Source organism: Panthera leo, chromosome D3 (genome assembly GCF_018350215.1).
Source record: "Panthera leo isolate Ple1 chromosome D3, P.leo_Ple1_pat1.1, whole genome shotgun sequence".
NCBI lineage: Eukaryota > Metazoa > Chordata > Mammalia > Carnivora > Felidae > Panthera > Panthera leo.
In genome coordinates this window covers 28,374,805-28,391,113 of record NC_056690.1, presented here as the reverse complement: position 1 = coordinate 28,391,113, position 16,309 = coordinate 28,374,805, and the positions used below count along the sequence as shown (strand labels likewise).

The window sequence follows — 16,309 nt, the reverse complement described above, 5'->3', positions numbered from 1 at the left end:
AAGGCTGTTGCCCTGGCTATTCCTTTAGCTTGGTAAGTTCTTTGGATGTGCACACAGTTGTCCCTTAACCTCTACCTGGTCTTCCCTTGCATGTCACCTTCTCAGTGAGGCCTCCTCGAGAACCTCGTCTTATTTTGTTCCCCAGCACTTAACTTCTAGTTTCTGACATGACTAGTTTATTGTCTGTCTCTTTTAAAAGAACGTAAACTCTCTGAGGGTTGAACAGTACTCAGAACATACTGGGTGCTCAATAAATATTTGTTAAAAGAATTTAGGAAAAAATTGTGTCTTTATTTTATTCAGTTTTTCCATTTATCAAGTGGTCATTTTATCTCTCTCAAAAAAGGTTTGTAGTTTAAGTCTTACAGACCTCATATATTTCTTGGTAAGATTATTCCTGGGTATTTACAACTTTTGTTCCTGCTGTATAAGAGTTCTCTTTTTATGATTAGATATTCTAATTTGCTATTACTAATGAAAGATGAATAATTAAAAATTTTCTTGGGGAGCCTGGATGGCTCAGTTGATTAATGTCTGTCTTCGGCTCAGGTCATGATCTCAGGGTTTGTGAGTTCGAGTCCCGTGTCGGGCTCTGTGCTGACAGCTCAGAGCCTGGAGCCTGCTTCGGATTCTGTGTCTCCCTCTTTCTCTGACCCTCCCCTGCTCGTGCTCTGTCTCTCAAAAATAAATAAGCATTAAAAAAAAATTTAAAAAAATTTTTTCTTATAGAAGACCAATCCAATGACTCGTTTTTATTAGTCCTAAGTACTTTTCAATTTTTTTTAAGTTCTAACAACTGTGAGTTATAATATTTGCCATTGGTTTGAAAAAGACATAGGACACTTTCAGGTTAAGGAAATAACTTCCTATGGCCATTTTAAAAACATTTTTTAGAAATTGATGCTGAATTATCTGATATTCCTTTCAGAATACCTCCTAAGATGACTGTCTTTTTAAAAGTAGGCTCTATGCTCAATGTGAGGCTTGAACTCATAACCTTGAGATTAAGAGTCGCATGCTCTACTGACTGAGCCAGCCAGGTTCCCTAACTATCTTTTCTTATTTAACCTCCTAGTATGTTGTTAAGAGTAATAGATTACCTTTACACAAAATTCTTCCAAAGTTACCAAATTCACCTGCATTATGTTTCTTATTTTTCTATCTTTTTTCATATTCATCTATGCTGTGTATGTGTGTGTGTGTGTGTGTGTGTGTGTGTGTGTTCTTTTAAGTTTTGGAAACCCAGAGTTATAGCTTCCTTTGAAGAATAAATATTTCTACATTTTGGAATAATTTTTCTTAAAAGCTTGAAACAATGCAACAACAAGTCAACAAATAATTTAGTATTAGGAGTCATTTCTGATGACTCCAACTTCTTCATTGGTTAACTACTTTAAGAAGTTTTCCTTAACCTTATGGTATCAATTCTGAAAACTTGCATTTTCTAGATTATATTTTTTTGGAATTTTATTTTATTTTTTTAGTTCAAAAAACATTATGCTATACTCTGATGATTTTTTTCCCTCTAGGTTAAATGTTTTTCTAGACCCTTTACTTCTAATTTCATCTAGGTCTTTTCTCCCTATCCCCCTATTAAGTATGCCAAGTGTATGTTTTTCACGCTTTGCTTTTTTTTAAAAAAAACATTTTTTTTTTTAATGTTTATTTATTTTTGAGACAGAGAGAGACAGAGCATGAACAGGGGAGGGGCAGAGAGAGAGGGAGACACAGAATCTGAAACAGGCTCCAGGCTCTGAGCTGTCAGCACAGAGCCTGACGCGGGGCTCGAACTCACGGACCGCAAGATCGTGACCTGAGCTGAAGTCGGCCGCTTAACCGACTGAGCCACCCAGGCGCCCCTTTCACGCTTTGCTTTTAAAACCCAGTGTTTTCTATTTATTTCTGCTTTCCCACTGATTTTTCTTCTTCCAACAGTTCTGCCCACCGCTGCTATCAGGACCACTGAATAAGCAGTGGGTAACCCTGCTGAAAGTGGGCAACCCTACTTGCCTGGTAAAGAAGAGCCCTGGAGAGAAGTCGAGGTTATGGCTCAGCTCAAGTCTCAGGTTAGGAAACCCATCAAAGGTCTCATTGAGGCCTTACCCCACACTTGAACACCTGCATGGACACTTTCTCCAAGTTCCAGAGGAGCCCAACTAGATAGACCTTGCTGTGAGCAACTGTGAATAAGTGAGGTTAAGTTACACGTTTTTATGGCTATCAACAATTACACAATGCTACTCTGTCAGTTTTCAAAAATGCAGAATTAATCTATGGTCACCTAGAGGCAAGTCTGTTCACCTTTAACATGTCTGTAGAGTATTTGCAGAGCATATCCTGTCAGCAGATTATAGGTGATGCCTTCCAAACCTCTCACTCTTGTCCCATCTTCTCCCAGGGCTCCAGGCTCAATTCCAATGGGTCTTGTGACATTCTTCCCGATCCCCGCTCCCCAAACTCAGCATATGCCACACTGAACTGGTGTCCATCCCTGTAAGCCCACTATCATTATGGCCTGAGAGAGGACACCACTGGTAATGTAGGCACCAGCTAGGAATCTCCTTCGTCCCTCACTTGCTTTGTCCTAAGAATTTCCCAAGTCATTCTCCCTCTCTATCCCAATTATCCCAGGCCTGGTTCAGGCCCTTGCAGTTTTCATCTGAACCACTAAAACAGGCTCTTCTCTAACCTGTCAGAATGATCCCCCTCTTATACCTCAAAACTTTTAATGTCTCCTGTCTCTTCCACGATAAAGGCCACCTTCATTAACAGGGAGCAAGAACCATCTGTGTCCTGGTCCTTGATACTCAGCCAGCCCCACTCTGTGCTGCTCCCTTGCCTTGTATGTAAAGATCTAGCAGTGGTGAAATGCTGCCAACCCACCATGCACGTCAGGCCTTTCTGGCTTCTGCTGTCACCCTGACTAGGAAAACACTTCAGGCCATTCTTGGGCAAGACCACAGGCTTCTATTTTGAGGTATAGTCCCTCTAGTATCCCTGGCATCTGAGTGTACAGCACATGGCTTATGACAGCTATTGATTGCCCTTCTTCCTCTTCAGTCCAAATCTGTCCCTTTCCATTCCAAATCTATTAAACATTTTGCGAAATTACTCAAGGTCAAGTGAAAAACTTTTCCTTGAGCCCCTTTTTATGTGTGCTCGTTTCTGTGGAATAAATAAAGTGTGCTTACAGACTTAGTGATCCACTGATGAAGGTAGTGATTCAGTTCACCAGGAAAAACAGCAGAACGTGGGGATTCTACATTGAAGATATAAACATATACCCCATGAGGGCAGGAGTGGGGGCGCTGAATGCAGCTGGAGGCAGGCAGTGGGGATGGTAACTGCACAGACCTTGAGGGACAGGCTGGGTGTGACCGATGGTGATGGGGAGGGATGGCCCAGACGCAAGGCTGCTTTAAGAACCAAAACAGTCCACGGGGGCTGTGGAGGTGCTGCTGCTGATTTCAGACAGCTGCCAGGGCCACCCACCCCAACAGGCAGCCCCACTCACCGCCTGAGTGACTCCGGAGGATAGAGACACATCGCCATTGCTCCACGTTGGCAAGCTTACCACTGGAGCCGAACACAGTGCTGGGGCCGATGTACCTGTGTGAAAGAGGAGTCAGGAAGGCACTCCAGGCATGCTCTAGGCACTGCACAGAGATGCTCACTGCAGCACAGCTTATCATGGCAGACAGAACAAAGCAAAACCAGACAATGGCTGGAAAGCATTGAATTGGTGAACAACGGAGGCTGATTAGGTAAGTTATGTTCCATGCACTTTATCAAATACCAAATAGCCATCACAAATCTTGTGGTAAAAGACTATCCACTGCATGGTGAAATGTTCACCATATATAATTAAGTGAAAGAAGCAGGCCACAGGACATCTTATACAGCTAGATAGCAGTATGTAAAGAAAAAGAATACATGTAACATGGGTATCATCTATGCGTGGAAAATGGTTAAGACACACAAAAAATACCAAAATATTAACTTTGGCTTTCTTCGGGTGGTGGGATGGTGATTTCTTTTATATATTTTTTTCAGATTTCCAAATTATATACTAAATATGTTATTTATGTTGACTAAAGCAGCAAAACCAACAGTCTTTTTAAAGCCCTCTTGGAAAGCACTCATAGCTCCTGCCATGTGAGCAGTTGGGTGGGTCCCCATGAAGGTGGTGTTAACACCACTGATGCACAGAGCCTCTGTTAACATCCTTTGCTCCCACAGAACTCTTATAGACCCACAGAAAAACTTCACCGAGTGGACCAAAGGAGACAGCATGTCTTTGCTCTCATGGCCATGTCCATGGGGCCACTTTGGCTAGGCAGTGGGCTAGGGTCTGGTTCCCTAGTCTGACTAGCCCCCAGAGTTACCTGGGGAGCTGGTTATGAAACAGAGTCCCAGGACCCACCCTGAGAGACTCAGTCTAGGTTTAAAGAAAATGTTTTCTAGGTGATGGTTAGTTCATTGTGGGTACAGAGCAGGACTTTGAAGGGGTACTCCTTACTATCCCAGGGTGAGGCTGACAGAGAATGAGGTGAATGGCAAAGAGGGTGGGCTCTGGGTCCCCTCCCCCAAATTCCATCAGAGCACCTTGATGTTTACCTATGTTGTATGTTGGAAAATTTCATTTGGAAAACAAAACAAACAAAACCACCAACATCAGCAATGGACAGAATGAGCTTTTCAGGTAGATACTCTGCAGTCCTGTAAGGGGGTGATTGAGCAGGTCTCCAGGCAGGTAGGTGGCCTCCTGACACCCTGGTCAGGCCCCAGCTACTCCTGGCCTACGTGTCTTCCTGCTACTCAGGAAGTTGGAGCTCTATGGACTTCAGTGCCAGAGTGGGAAAAGGTGACTGTGATTAAGACCAGCCAAGAAGCTTCTAAAAATAAAATGTGAAGAAAGGAAAATGATGCTTACGTAGCCCGTTTCCACACCATAATCAGTTTGTCATCTCCCCCAGAAGCTAAATACATCCCACTGTTTGACCACCGCACACAGTTCACACATGCTGGGAAGAAAAAAAAATAGGGTGATGAAAATCCAATAGTCACGCCCATTTGCTTTATGCAGAGTCTGGCAAGATGCAAAGAGTTTATAAAACCTACTCTGTCTCAACTATTCAAGGCATCCACTGTGGGTAAGCCTCAGAAGAACAATCCAGTTCAAATACTATTCTACTTGTGTTGTAATAACAAATGACCAGGACAGAGTTTGGAGGGCAACACTCTGCACAACCTGAGAAGTGTTAGTGCTGGATCAAATAGTCAATAGGAGAAGGTAATTTTCCATGAAAATTGATAAGTAAATCTCATTATTTCAAAAGGGCTGTCTCATGATGAGATATGTTTCTTAGCAGGGAGAATTCTTAAAATGAGGGCAAGTACTAAAAAGGCTGAGATGCCCTTCCCAAAACTTTCAGAGGAGCAGCCTGTTAGAGCATAAATCTCTGACTTCATCCCATCTGTAGCCCTTTTAAATTTGGATTTTCCAAACTTGTCAGCACTGCAGGTTGACTGGTTCTGCACTTATAAATTAAGACCAGCAGAAATGCCTCCTTGGCTCCTGATGGGTCAGAGCAACTCACAGCTGGGCCTTTGGGAGCCCTGCAATACAAGGGACACTATCCAAGTTGTAGCCCACAAACGGCTTGCCTGTGACTTGTACTCCACGTCGGAGGGCACTGAGAGACAGATGGGAGAGCAAGAACACACAGAGTCAAGGAAGGGAGGACATAACTGTTAATGGAGCATCTCCGGGGAGGCAACTAGGTTGGAAACCAGAGCCAGATACAGTCACCCTGTTGCTCAGAGGCAGGAAACTAAGGCGCTAAATGTAGGAAAGGAAACCACAACACTGTCTGACCAACAAAAGGGTCCTGGCAGAGGGCCTCAGAGTGACACAGTGGCAATCTTGAGACATTTTGGTGAGTTGTCTTTAATACACCCTTCCCCAGAACCCTACTGCTTCCAGGTCACTGGCCCCAAAGCCCCATGGTATCAGGCAGTAACGACTCATGAGCAGGAAATCACCAGAGGTACCTGCAGACTGTCCAAAGATGGTTCTGTGGGCGGGCCGAGTCTTCTGCCGAATAACTCACCCAGGTGTGCAGCCAACATCTGTGCCTTCAGACAGCAGGCCGAGGGGAGTTACCGCCGCACGGGGCCTTATCTTTCTAATTACAAACACATGTGCTAACCTTGGGCACTCTGCCAACACGCAAAGCCTGCAAAGGGCCACTCTGTAATACCTAAGTGATTGTCCATCTGGCAAAGCATCTTGGGAATATTTTCATCCTTCTCGTCATCCTCCTGGAGGACTGGAGACATATTCCAGATCACAACCTTCCCAGAATCCTGTCCTGGAATGAAGGAGCAAAAATAATTTCAATGTGCAATAAGCAGAAATTTGATATTAACTCTGAGACACAGTCCTCATTTAGCTTTCATAAACCATAATGGACTAGATCAGAGGAGACTAAATTTGCATTATTAATATATGGAAAAGATGAAGAAACAAGTGTTTATGGGGATCAAAACCGATGTGGATTTAGTAGTAGGCTGAGGCCAACCTGACTTTGAAAAGAACTCTGCACTAAAAAACAGGAGGGCACTGAGGTCTGGTCTGGCCTCTAACACAGATCTCTCCAGACTCCCAGAAGGTCCTCATCCAGGCCCAAGACCCAGATTCCTCATCTGTAAGATGAAGAGCTGCAAAAGTTGATGTCCCAGCACCCTTTCAGGACCCAAGGATAGCAGCACATCCCTGTCGATACTTTGGTCCCTTTCCAGATGCTGCCTGGGTCCATGGCTGAATGAAATGTGCCCTGAACATAGGAAAAAAGGTTCATTACCTTATCTGCCCTTTGCTTTCACCTGCAGATGGGAGATCAACTGAAAGAGGGCATTTACTGTTCTGGTGTTATAAGGTGATACAGTATTCTGCTAAAAAATTTATGTGTGCATCTTGGCAATGATTTTTCTTTCTAAGCTTTCCATTACTGATACCTAACGAAAAGTCCAGCCCCTCATTGAACTAGTTTAGAGTAAAAACCACTAAATGCCTACGAATGGACAGATAAGAATTACCATAAGGCATACCTGAAACTGCCTATTGGCCACTATGTAAAAATATTTCCTAAACAGCTCTTCTTGACCTTACTCTATTGAGAAGGGTGGGAAGGTATGCCTCTTCTTATGGATGAGGAAAAAACCCAGTCCCTCAGCTTAGTCCAGTGGCCGTAGGTGACATGATGGGCACCTTCTGGGTGCAGCCCACAGCATGCAGGAAGGAAATCAAGACCTCCCTGCATACCCCTGCAGCAGGAAGTCTATAGACAGCCCACTCTGCAGCACCCAGCCTGAGGACCTGGAACTCACAGAAGCACTCTTATCCAGGGAGTCGCTGGCCAGAGAAAGACACTGTTCTGGGGTGGAAGCTACCAGGGACTGGACTCTGGGAATGCTATTTTATGCCACCATATATATATCTTGGTGTAGTGGCCTGATAAATGACTTTCTAAGCAGGGCTATTATTGTGACACCGCAACACTGGATGTAGTACACTGACAATGCTATGGACCATATTTTCAAATGGCATGGGCATTTTACTTGCCTACAGCATACTTGTTCTCTAACTCAGCCAAATTCCTCTGAACCCAGAAAATGGGCCTAATAACTACACGACTACCTCCATAGTTCAGTCACCTCCTCCTCCTTTTCAGATGAGCAAGTGTTGCCAGAACAAAGATGAGGAACCAACCTTAGTCTCTGGGACTGGGGCTCTATCCACGGGACCACCTGCCACTCTCTGTGTTCAATAAGTTGGGGCTTGGGGATGCAAACTGATTTTAATATTAGCCCAATGAATAGGAATTAAAAAGATACACCCACTACCAAAATATTTATACAGAGCAAGCACACTAGAGCCAAAAAAGAATTTTTATTTAACCTATTCAGATAATAGATTATAATTATACATTTTAAATGGAATCTTATCCATACTGAAAAACAGAAGTGTTCTATTTTCAGCTCAGTGGACAACCAGGAGAAGCAGAGTAAGGTGGCAGGGCTGTGAGTACTCCCTCTGTTACTCTGTGAACGTACCTTGTCCTCCAGTTGCGAACTTGGTCCCGTCAGGGTGAATATCAACTGAAAAAATTGGCTTGCCTAGAAACAAAGAAAAAAACACACACACACAACGTCTACCTTGGCTTGTATTCATTGGACAATATCAACAGAGTCAAAAATTTTGAAATGGTGGTTATCTGAGTAATATCTTTAATCACTGCTCCTGGGAAAAAATAATAGGCTGTTGATAAATTATCTGTAAGAGTGGAGTGATCTAACAGTTTCAGTTAAAGTAAAAACTGCTGGAAGACTCTCCAAGTGGCATTAAATAGCTTAGTCTAAAAGTGGCACAAAGCATTCTGTCACTAGAACAACTGAGTCCACAGATCGCCTGGGCGCTTGCACAAATGTCCAGCAGACAAGAGTTGGCCACCTTCTGAGGACACACAGTTGTAAAGGCTATGAGCAGGTCACGACAACAGCTGAGTCACAACGGCTATACCTCCAGCCATCTCCCCATCCCATGGATCTGCACTTGGCTGACAGCCTGGACACATAAGCACCCTGGCCTTTTTGCTTCGCTGACAGCTGGGTAGGACCAGTAGCTGACTGCGATCACACGCATCACTTCCCTCATCATGCTTCTGCTTCCAAAAGACCGCCTATACATTTGTGCTGCATCAAAGCCCGTGGAAAGTCAGCATTCTCAGCATCTCCTCTGGCTGAACTTCCTCTACAGGATGAGCCCTCATTCAACCAGATGTTCAGTCTGTCTAGGGGGAAGGACTATAGCTACTAGCTCCTAGAGTGCAGGGTGCAGACCCTACCAGGAGCCCATGAAGCTAGGTAGCTAGCTATAGTTTGGTGGACCAGACTGGCAAAGGCGTCGTGACAGCCTGAAACCCAGCAGACTAGAAGTATTCCTGGGGCCTGGGGCCTGTGGGCATTTGTCTGGGTCCCTCATCTGCTTTCATGGTAAGAGTGGCATGTCAATTGTTGTCGTGTTTGTTACCACATTCTCAGCTTCTAGCATAGGTCTGGTGAGTGGTTGCTCAGTAACATTTGGTTAGTGACAAATTAGATGCATGATGAATACCAGCAATCACTAATATAGTCAAGGTGCTATTGCTGAGGAGTATCTTAGTTGAGGATGCTTTGTCTCTGTTACCCAAGAGGAGTTGGCATGGACACCAGAACGAGGGTTACCAGCTCTAGAATCACATGGTGGCAAGTGCAGGCAGGGAGGGGCAGGGCAGAGGCAGGTGGTGGCTGCCTAAGAGCTCAAAGTCCTGCTAGGGCTAGTGCCTAAGTGTAGAAAATAAAATATTGGTACTCAAAAAGGCAATGGCCAGCATGGGCCCCAAGAAACAGCCAGCTCACCTTACCTTCTTCTGGATAGCCATACCCCTGCAGGCAAATTGAGCCTGAGCTTCCACAAAACAAAGGGAAATGTGCTCTCTTTCTTGTCATGTGGTAGTGGGGAAAACAGCTGTGCAAGGCCAGTATCAAGCAGGTGTGCCAAATGCAAGGGACCCATTTTGTCTCAGGGAACAAGGAGAAACCCTAGGAAGGTTGGAAATCACATTACATGTTATTTCGTCTACTTACTGAAATCCAAGACAACACAGCCTGCTACAAGCCCCTGACATCATACTGGCAGCTCCAGTCTGGTCCCTGAGACCCTCCGTCACCTCCAGGTACATACTCAAGAGTCAGAGCTCTACAGTGAAAGGTGAAACTTAGCCAAGTGGCTACTGATCGCCTTCCTAGAGCACATGCATACTCAAAGCTGTCCCAAACATATAGGAAATTCAGCCCTGGTCTGATCTGAGCTTTTACTCCAAGGGTTCCCAAGACAAGCCCCAACACAGCTCGGTACTCTTATAGCTTTGAAGGAGCCAGAACCAGCAGTGGAGCACACTCGGGGGGCATGAGGAAAGAGAGTTATTGCAAGTTGTTCTTCCATAGTCTAGATGGCAGACCCTAATTAGTCCCACCTTCATCTTCAAAAGAAGAATCCAGAAAACAATATACAGTAGGTAAAAGAAGGCAGGTGCTAAGAACACAGGTGAGAAGGACTGGGAATGCTCAAACTGGTACCCCTGTGCCTGTGCACTCACAACTACACTGGCACACCACACCCTTCCTGGGTCAGGTGGCTGCCAGGTGTGCTAAGCCAGAGAGCCTGAAATGCTGCTGCTGAGAATGTGCCACACTTTTCCACAGGCTGAGGACCTGGGAGGGAAGCAGTAGCAAGAAGGTGGATTTCTTGCCCATCTGGGCCATGACAAATGCCTGATAGGGAAGCCTCAAGAAACAAGAAAGGACAGTAGGAGCTCTGGGCCCAGGCTGTGCAGACCACGGCACTTAGTGCTGAGACTAAGTGAGGTTCAGGGTCCTGCCAGACACCAGAGGAAGGCAACTGATTAGTACCACTAAGAGCCTCGTGAAATTCAGAAGAGCAGATGTCTCCCAGTATGGTGAGGGCAGTGGCAAGGAGTGTCAACCCCATTAGCACCACCATCTCTACTCAGGACCTCTCAGGAAGCTGCAATGGGCCAGTCCTTGGAGGTGCCAGCCAGTTACTCCTTCCAGGAGAGGCAGAGTCACACTGGGGTAAGCCCTGTGGACCTCTTCTTCCCAGTCCATGACATGCTCTAATGAGCATCTGATGTGCCACTCAAGCCCTGCAGGCAGCACAGCCCAGGATAAGTTTCACACTGTCCTCTGAAGTAGATAGTTCTGACATCCTCATTTGACAGAGGGGGAAACTGAGGCACACAAGTTAGGAAAGTTGCCCAAGGCCACATAAGCTGCTTTTTCCAGAGCCTGAGATTCAAGTATGGAAATGTACTTCTCCTCCAGGGGAAGCTAGGAGGGGATACTCCTGGAGATGCTGGAGGGCTAGGATGACACTGCCTGCAGGGAAGTGACTTAAAGCCTACAGATGAAAGGTGAAGTAGAGAGACAGAGCACCAGTGAGAGCTATGCATATGTGCACAACTGGTCCTGATGACCTGGGCTTGGCCTTGGACTTGCTATACTGAGCACTGATCACCCCAGACACCTCAGTCCCACAGGCCGGGGGAGGCAGCTATCTGATTAGGCTCCACTGAACCACATTTCCCCAGGACTCCTGCCCTTGTGTGTTTTCCTCTCCTTGAATTTGGGCTGGTTCTCTGACCTGTTTTAACAGAATGTGACTGAAGTGATGCTGTTCTAGTTCTGAGCTTAAGCCTCAAACAGGTCCAGTTCAACTTTTGACTTCTGGAGAAAGCCAGCTGCCATGTGAGAAGTTAAAGTACCCTGAGACCACCATGTAGAGACCTCCAAGCTGGCCACATAAAAAGGGTCAAAGAACCCAGACAACAGTGAGAATCAAGGCCCTGGCACAGGACCCAGACTGACGTTTTCTGGTCCCAAGCTGCTCTAGCCACCCCAGCAGATTCTATGCAGAACTAAGTTGAGCTGTCCCTGCTGGGCCTGGCCAGGTTTCACAATCACAAATAAATAATAAAACAGCTATTGTTTTAAGCCAGCAGGTTTTGGCGGTAGTTTTTTATACAAGAGGCTACTCAAAATGCTAATTCATTCACTTTTCTGCCTAAGGTAACTGGATCTGCATACTTATCATTTTCACCAAAAAAGTTCTAGCTGACTCAGCGACAGTCTTGAGAAGGCCATCAGGGAGGAGTATCCACCTGACTATAGGAGTGCTTTTCAATTCCTTAAGTATATGAGACATTGTATGTCCCCTCAAGAAGTACATCAAAATCACTTAAGTGCAAGCCAAAGACAAGCCTGACTCCCCAAGAACACTCAGAGTAGAGGCTACCTTAGCAGAGGGGCTCTGTTGCACAGGTACTCGTCATAGCACGAGTCTTGACCACTAACCCACTCATAGCATCAATAGGATGTTTTCTCATCCATCCACCTTGGTGGTTGTCTACTATGAGCCTGCTACTGGACTAAGTCGAGGGAAAGTAAAGCTATGAATGGCTCAGCTCTGCACTCAGGAAGCTCCTAGTGATGGATGTCTGCACAGGTGGAAAGCTACCTAAGCTTGGCCTTCCTACAGAAATCACAATTGAAGTGAGTCCCAAAGGTTGAGGAGAAGTCAGCCAGAAGAGGAGGGAAGGGAATGTCAGGCAGAGGGGATATGGCATGAAATGCAGAATAAGCCTGACAAGCTGCTGCAGAGTGTGGGGAGAAAGGAGGCTTGGGAGAGGGGCAGGGCCCAGCAAGGCACCACTGTGGAAAGCAGACCATCTTCTATAGCTATCTCTGAAGCAAAAGAATGCCACGATCAGATTCACATTTCAGCTCCACAAAGCTGTGTGGAATGGGCTTTTGTTAAGACTGGAGGGAACTGTTAAGCTGGAGGGGGCCTTAAGGCTCCAAGGGAAGACAGAACTGAGGGCTGGAAATAGGCCTGGGTTAGAGCAATGAATGCACCTGGGTGGAATTCTCAGCCCTATTGCTCATAAGTTATTTAATCTGAACAATGGGGAAGACACAGTCACCCTTACAAGCACCTTCTGAGAGAGATTAAGAGGCCATGTCACATTGCTTCGAAGACGTCACATTTCACACGTGAACATTTGTGAGATCAAGATGTGCTTTGGTGAAAGGTGTGACTGGGGTAATGGGCACCGTGTTTGCTTTTGTAGAGATGTGCCACAAAGCAGAAGAAATACTGTAGTGCACCTACACAAAGCCACGAGCATAGTGCTGGCTCCCTACCTCCTTTTAGCACTAGATTCTTCAGTCCAAGAAAAACAGTGGTTCACATTCCCTCAGTAGAAACAGACCTCCTTTTTTCTAAAGGGCTCTTTGAGGTACAGCTGAGGAAAAGGATCTATGGCCTGACTAGTTAGAAAACCCTTACTGTGGCATAGCACAATGATAAAGATGAATTCCCAACTGCCTCCTGCATTCCATCTTTCTTTGTACTGTGACAGAGACAAAAGAGAAAGTAATCCATTCCCTGGATCCTAGAGCTGCCAAGCAATGTCACATCCTCTGAATGACAACGGCCAGCATCCTCTCCCTGCACACCCACTAAAGTCCGTTCTCCTTGGGGCTCTGCTTCCAGGTCCCCCCTCCTGGACACCTTCTTGCACCCCTCCTCAGACCACACACAATACCCTGTTGTCACTCTCTCCACGGAGCCATGACAGTTGTCCCCTGTCCCCTGCCTGGGGGTTGCTGATCTGATGACTGCAGCACAAATGTTCTGCATATAGCAGGAATAAAGAGTCAATCTCAGAAGCTGGGTTCTGACCAGGTGTGGTAAGGTAGAATCCTCCTCCCTTGCAACAGAGGAAAAGATTCCTGGAGGAGCCCACATGTGGAACTTGAAGTCCAAACAAAGAGCAATGGCCAGAGAGCAGCAGGAAGGGCCCAAATGAGAGTAGCCGGCCCTCTCAGTGGCCTTCAGACCTTTGGTTTGGGCTCCTGTCTCCGAGCCTTTATGCTCTGACAGCTCACGAGGCAGATCCAATGATACATCTGTGATGTGAGCACGCCCTGCTGAAATGGAAGCTTGGGGGAATTTGAGGTTTTTGCCCAATGCACATTGTTCCTGGAATCACTTCTCTCCTGTATAGCCCATTAATACCTGGTTTTAACAAATTTTGGTAAATCTGTAACTAAAAATGAAACATGGGGAAATGTTTGAAACATTTATTAAGTGAAAAAAGTTACAAAACAATATTAAAATATAAGATGGGTGCAAAGGACATGATCTACTATATAGAAAACCTTGAAGATTCCAGAGAATAGATGAATTTAGTAAAACTGAATGACACAAAATCAACAAACTTAGTTGCATTTCTATACATTTAACAGTGAAAAATACAAAACAGAACCAAGAAAGCAATTCCATTTAAAACAGAATAAAAAAATACTTAGAAATCAACATAACCAAGGGGGCCAAAGAGCTGTACAGTGAAAACTAGAAAACAGCGCTGAAAGAAATTAAAGACAGAAATAAATGGAAAGACATATTGTGTTCATGAACTGAAAGACTTAATTCTGTTAAGATGTCAACAATACCCCAAATTCTACAGATTTAATTCAATCCCTAACAGAACTGCAAGGACAGGGGTGTCTGGCTGGCTCAGTTGGTCGAGTGTGCAACTCTTGATCTTGGGGTTATGAGTTTCAGCCCTGCATTTACTTGAAAAAAAAAAAAAACAAAAACATGCACACACACACACACAAAACAAAAAATTGCAATGACATTTTTGGAGAAATAGAAAAACCTATCCTATAATTCTTATGGAATGTCATGGGACGCCAAATAGCCAAAAGAAACTTGGAAAAGAACAAAGCTGGAGTCTTAATGCTTCCTGATCTCAAAACTGACTACAAAGCTACAGTAATCAAAACAGTGTGTTACTGGCATGAAGACAGATAAATAGACCAGTGTGGCAGAATAGAGAGCCTAGAAATAAACACTTGCATATGTGGTCAAGTGATTTTCAACAAGGGTGCCAAGACCAGTCAATGGGAAAGGGACAGTTTTATCAACAAATGGTGCTGGAAAAAATGAACATCTGCATGCAAAAGAATGAAGCTGGAACCTTACACCATATACAGAAATTAACTCAAAATGGGTCAAGGACTCAAATATAAAACCTAACACTATAAGACTTTTAGAAGAAAACATGGGGGAAAGCTTCATGACACTAGATATGACAATGTTTTCTTAGACATGATATCAAAGGCACAGGAATTAAGAGGAAAAAAAATAGACAAACTGGACTTCTTGAAAATTAAAACCTTTTTGCCCACCAAAGGATACTATCAACAGAATAAAAAGGCAACCCACAAATGGGAGAAAATATTTGTAAATCACATAATCTGATGAGGGATTAAATGTCCAGAAATATAGAGAAAGCTCAATGACAGAAAACAGAAAAACCCATTCAAAAATGGGCAAAGGACTTGAACAGATATTTCTCCAAAGATGATGTACAAATGGCCAATAAGCATATAAAAAGATGCTCAACATCATTTGCTACCACAAAAATGCAAATCAAAACCAGAATGAGATTATCACCTTACATCTATTAGGTTGACTACTATTAACAAGAGACAGAGAAAGTAACAAGTGCTGGTGGAGATGTGTAGAAATTGGAATCTTGTGCATTGCTGGTGGGAGTGTAAAATGGGACATCTGCTTTTAAGACAGTATGGACATTCCTTAAAAAATTAAAAATAGGATTACCCATGATCCAGCAATTCTACTTCTGGGTATTTATCCAAAAGAATTGAAAGCATGGTCTTGAGGAGATATTGTACACCCATGTTCATAATAGCAATATTCACAATAGCTAAGAAGTAGAAGCAGTATAAGTGTCCAGTGATGGGTGAATGGATAAGCAAACTGTGGTGTATATATACAATGGAATATTATTCAGCCTTAAGAGATTCTAACGCATTCTACAAAGTGGATGAACCTTGCAAATATTATGGTAATTAACATAAGCTAGTCACAGAAACACAAATAATGTATGACGCCCCTTATATGAGGTCTCTAAAGCAGTCAAATTTATAAAGACAGAAAGATGGTTGCCAGGGGCTGGGGGACGGAGAATGGGGAGTTGTTGCTTAATGGGTATATAGTTTTAGTTTGGCAAGATGAAAAAGTTCTGGAGCTTGGTTACTCAATACTGTGAACATACATAACAGTACTGAATTACACACTTGAAAGATGGTTAAGATGGTAAATTTGGTTATGTGTATTTTACCACAACTTAAAAAAATGCTAATTAAAACCAAACCAAACCAAATCAATCTATGTATCTATATATCTGTATAACTCTACCCATCTACCTACCTACCTGTCTGTAAGGTACAGGGGCATGGGAGGGTTATAACAAGTATTAATTAGAACTGCTCAGTATTGAGGGAGGGACCAACATGGCAGAGAAGTAGGGAGATCCAAACTTCCCACGTCTCTCAAAGAAGGGTTGAAGCCAAAGGACTTTGAACCCCAAGAGGCTGGGAGGAAAAGAGACTGAGTCGCTACCAGGGATACACCAGGACAACCTGATGGGCCATAGGGCTACTCCAAGGAACAAATCAAAGCACACCTGGTGGAGGGTCCAAAACACCACTACAAGTAGGGAAATAAAATAACCAAAGTCACAACAACAGAGAGCAAGTAACACTCTTCAAAAAACACCTTCTGAAGGGCGAGGCCCTGGACAGTGTATGA

At 44.3% G+C, this 16,309-nt stretch overlaps 1 protein-coding gene across 4 annotated transcripts in view; it reads right to left on the bottom strand.

The window, feature by feature from the left end:
• LOC122204227 (protein HIRA) overlaps window positions 1–16,309 on the bottom strand; it is a 91,346-nt gene that overhangs the window by 61,700 nt on the left and 13,337 nt on the right. For 2 of the 4 annotated variants that reach the window (XM_042911628.1, XM_042911631.1), the window contains exons 2-5: window positions 8,119–8,181; window positions 6,264–6,374; window positions 4,934–5,024; window positions 3,515–3,609 (exon numbers count right to left, since the gene is read on the bottom strand). In XM_042911628.1, the coding sequence (XP_042767562.1) occupies window positions 3,515–3,609; window positions 4,934–5,024; window positions 6,264–6,374; window positions 8,119–8,181 (360 nt within the window). The other 2 variants (XM_042911629.1, XM_042911632.1) reach the window with 2 other exon arrangements.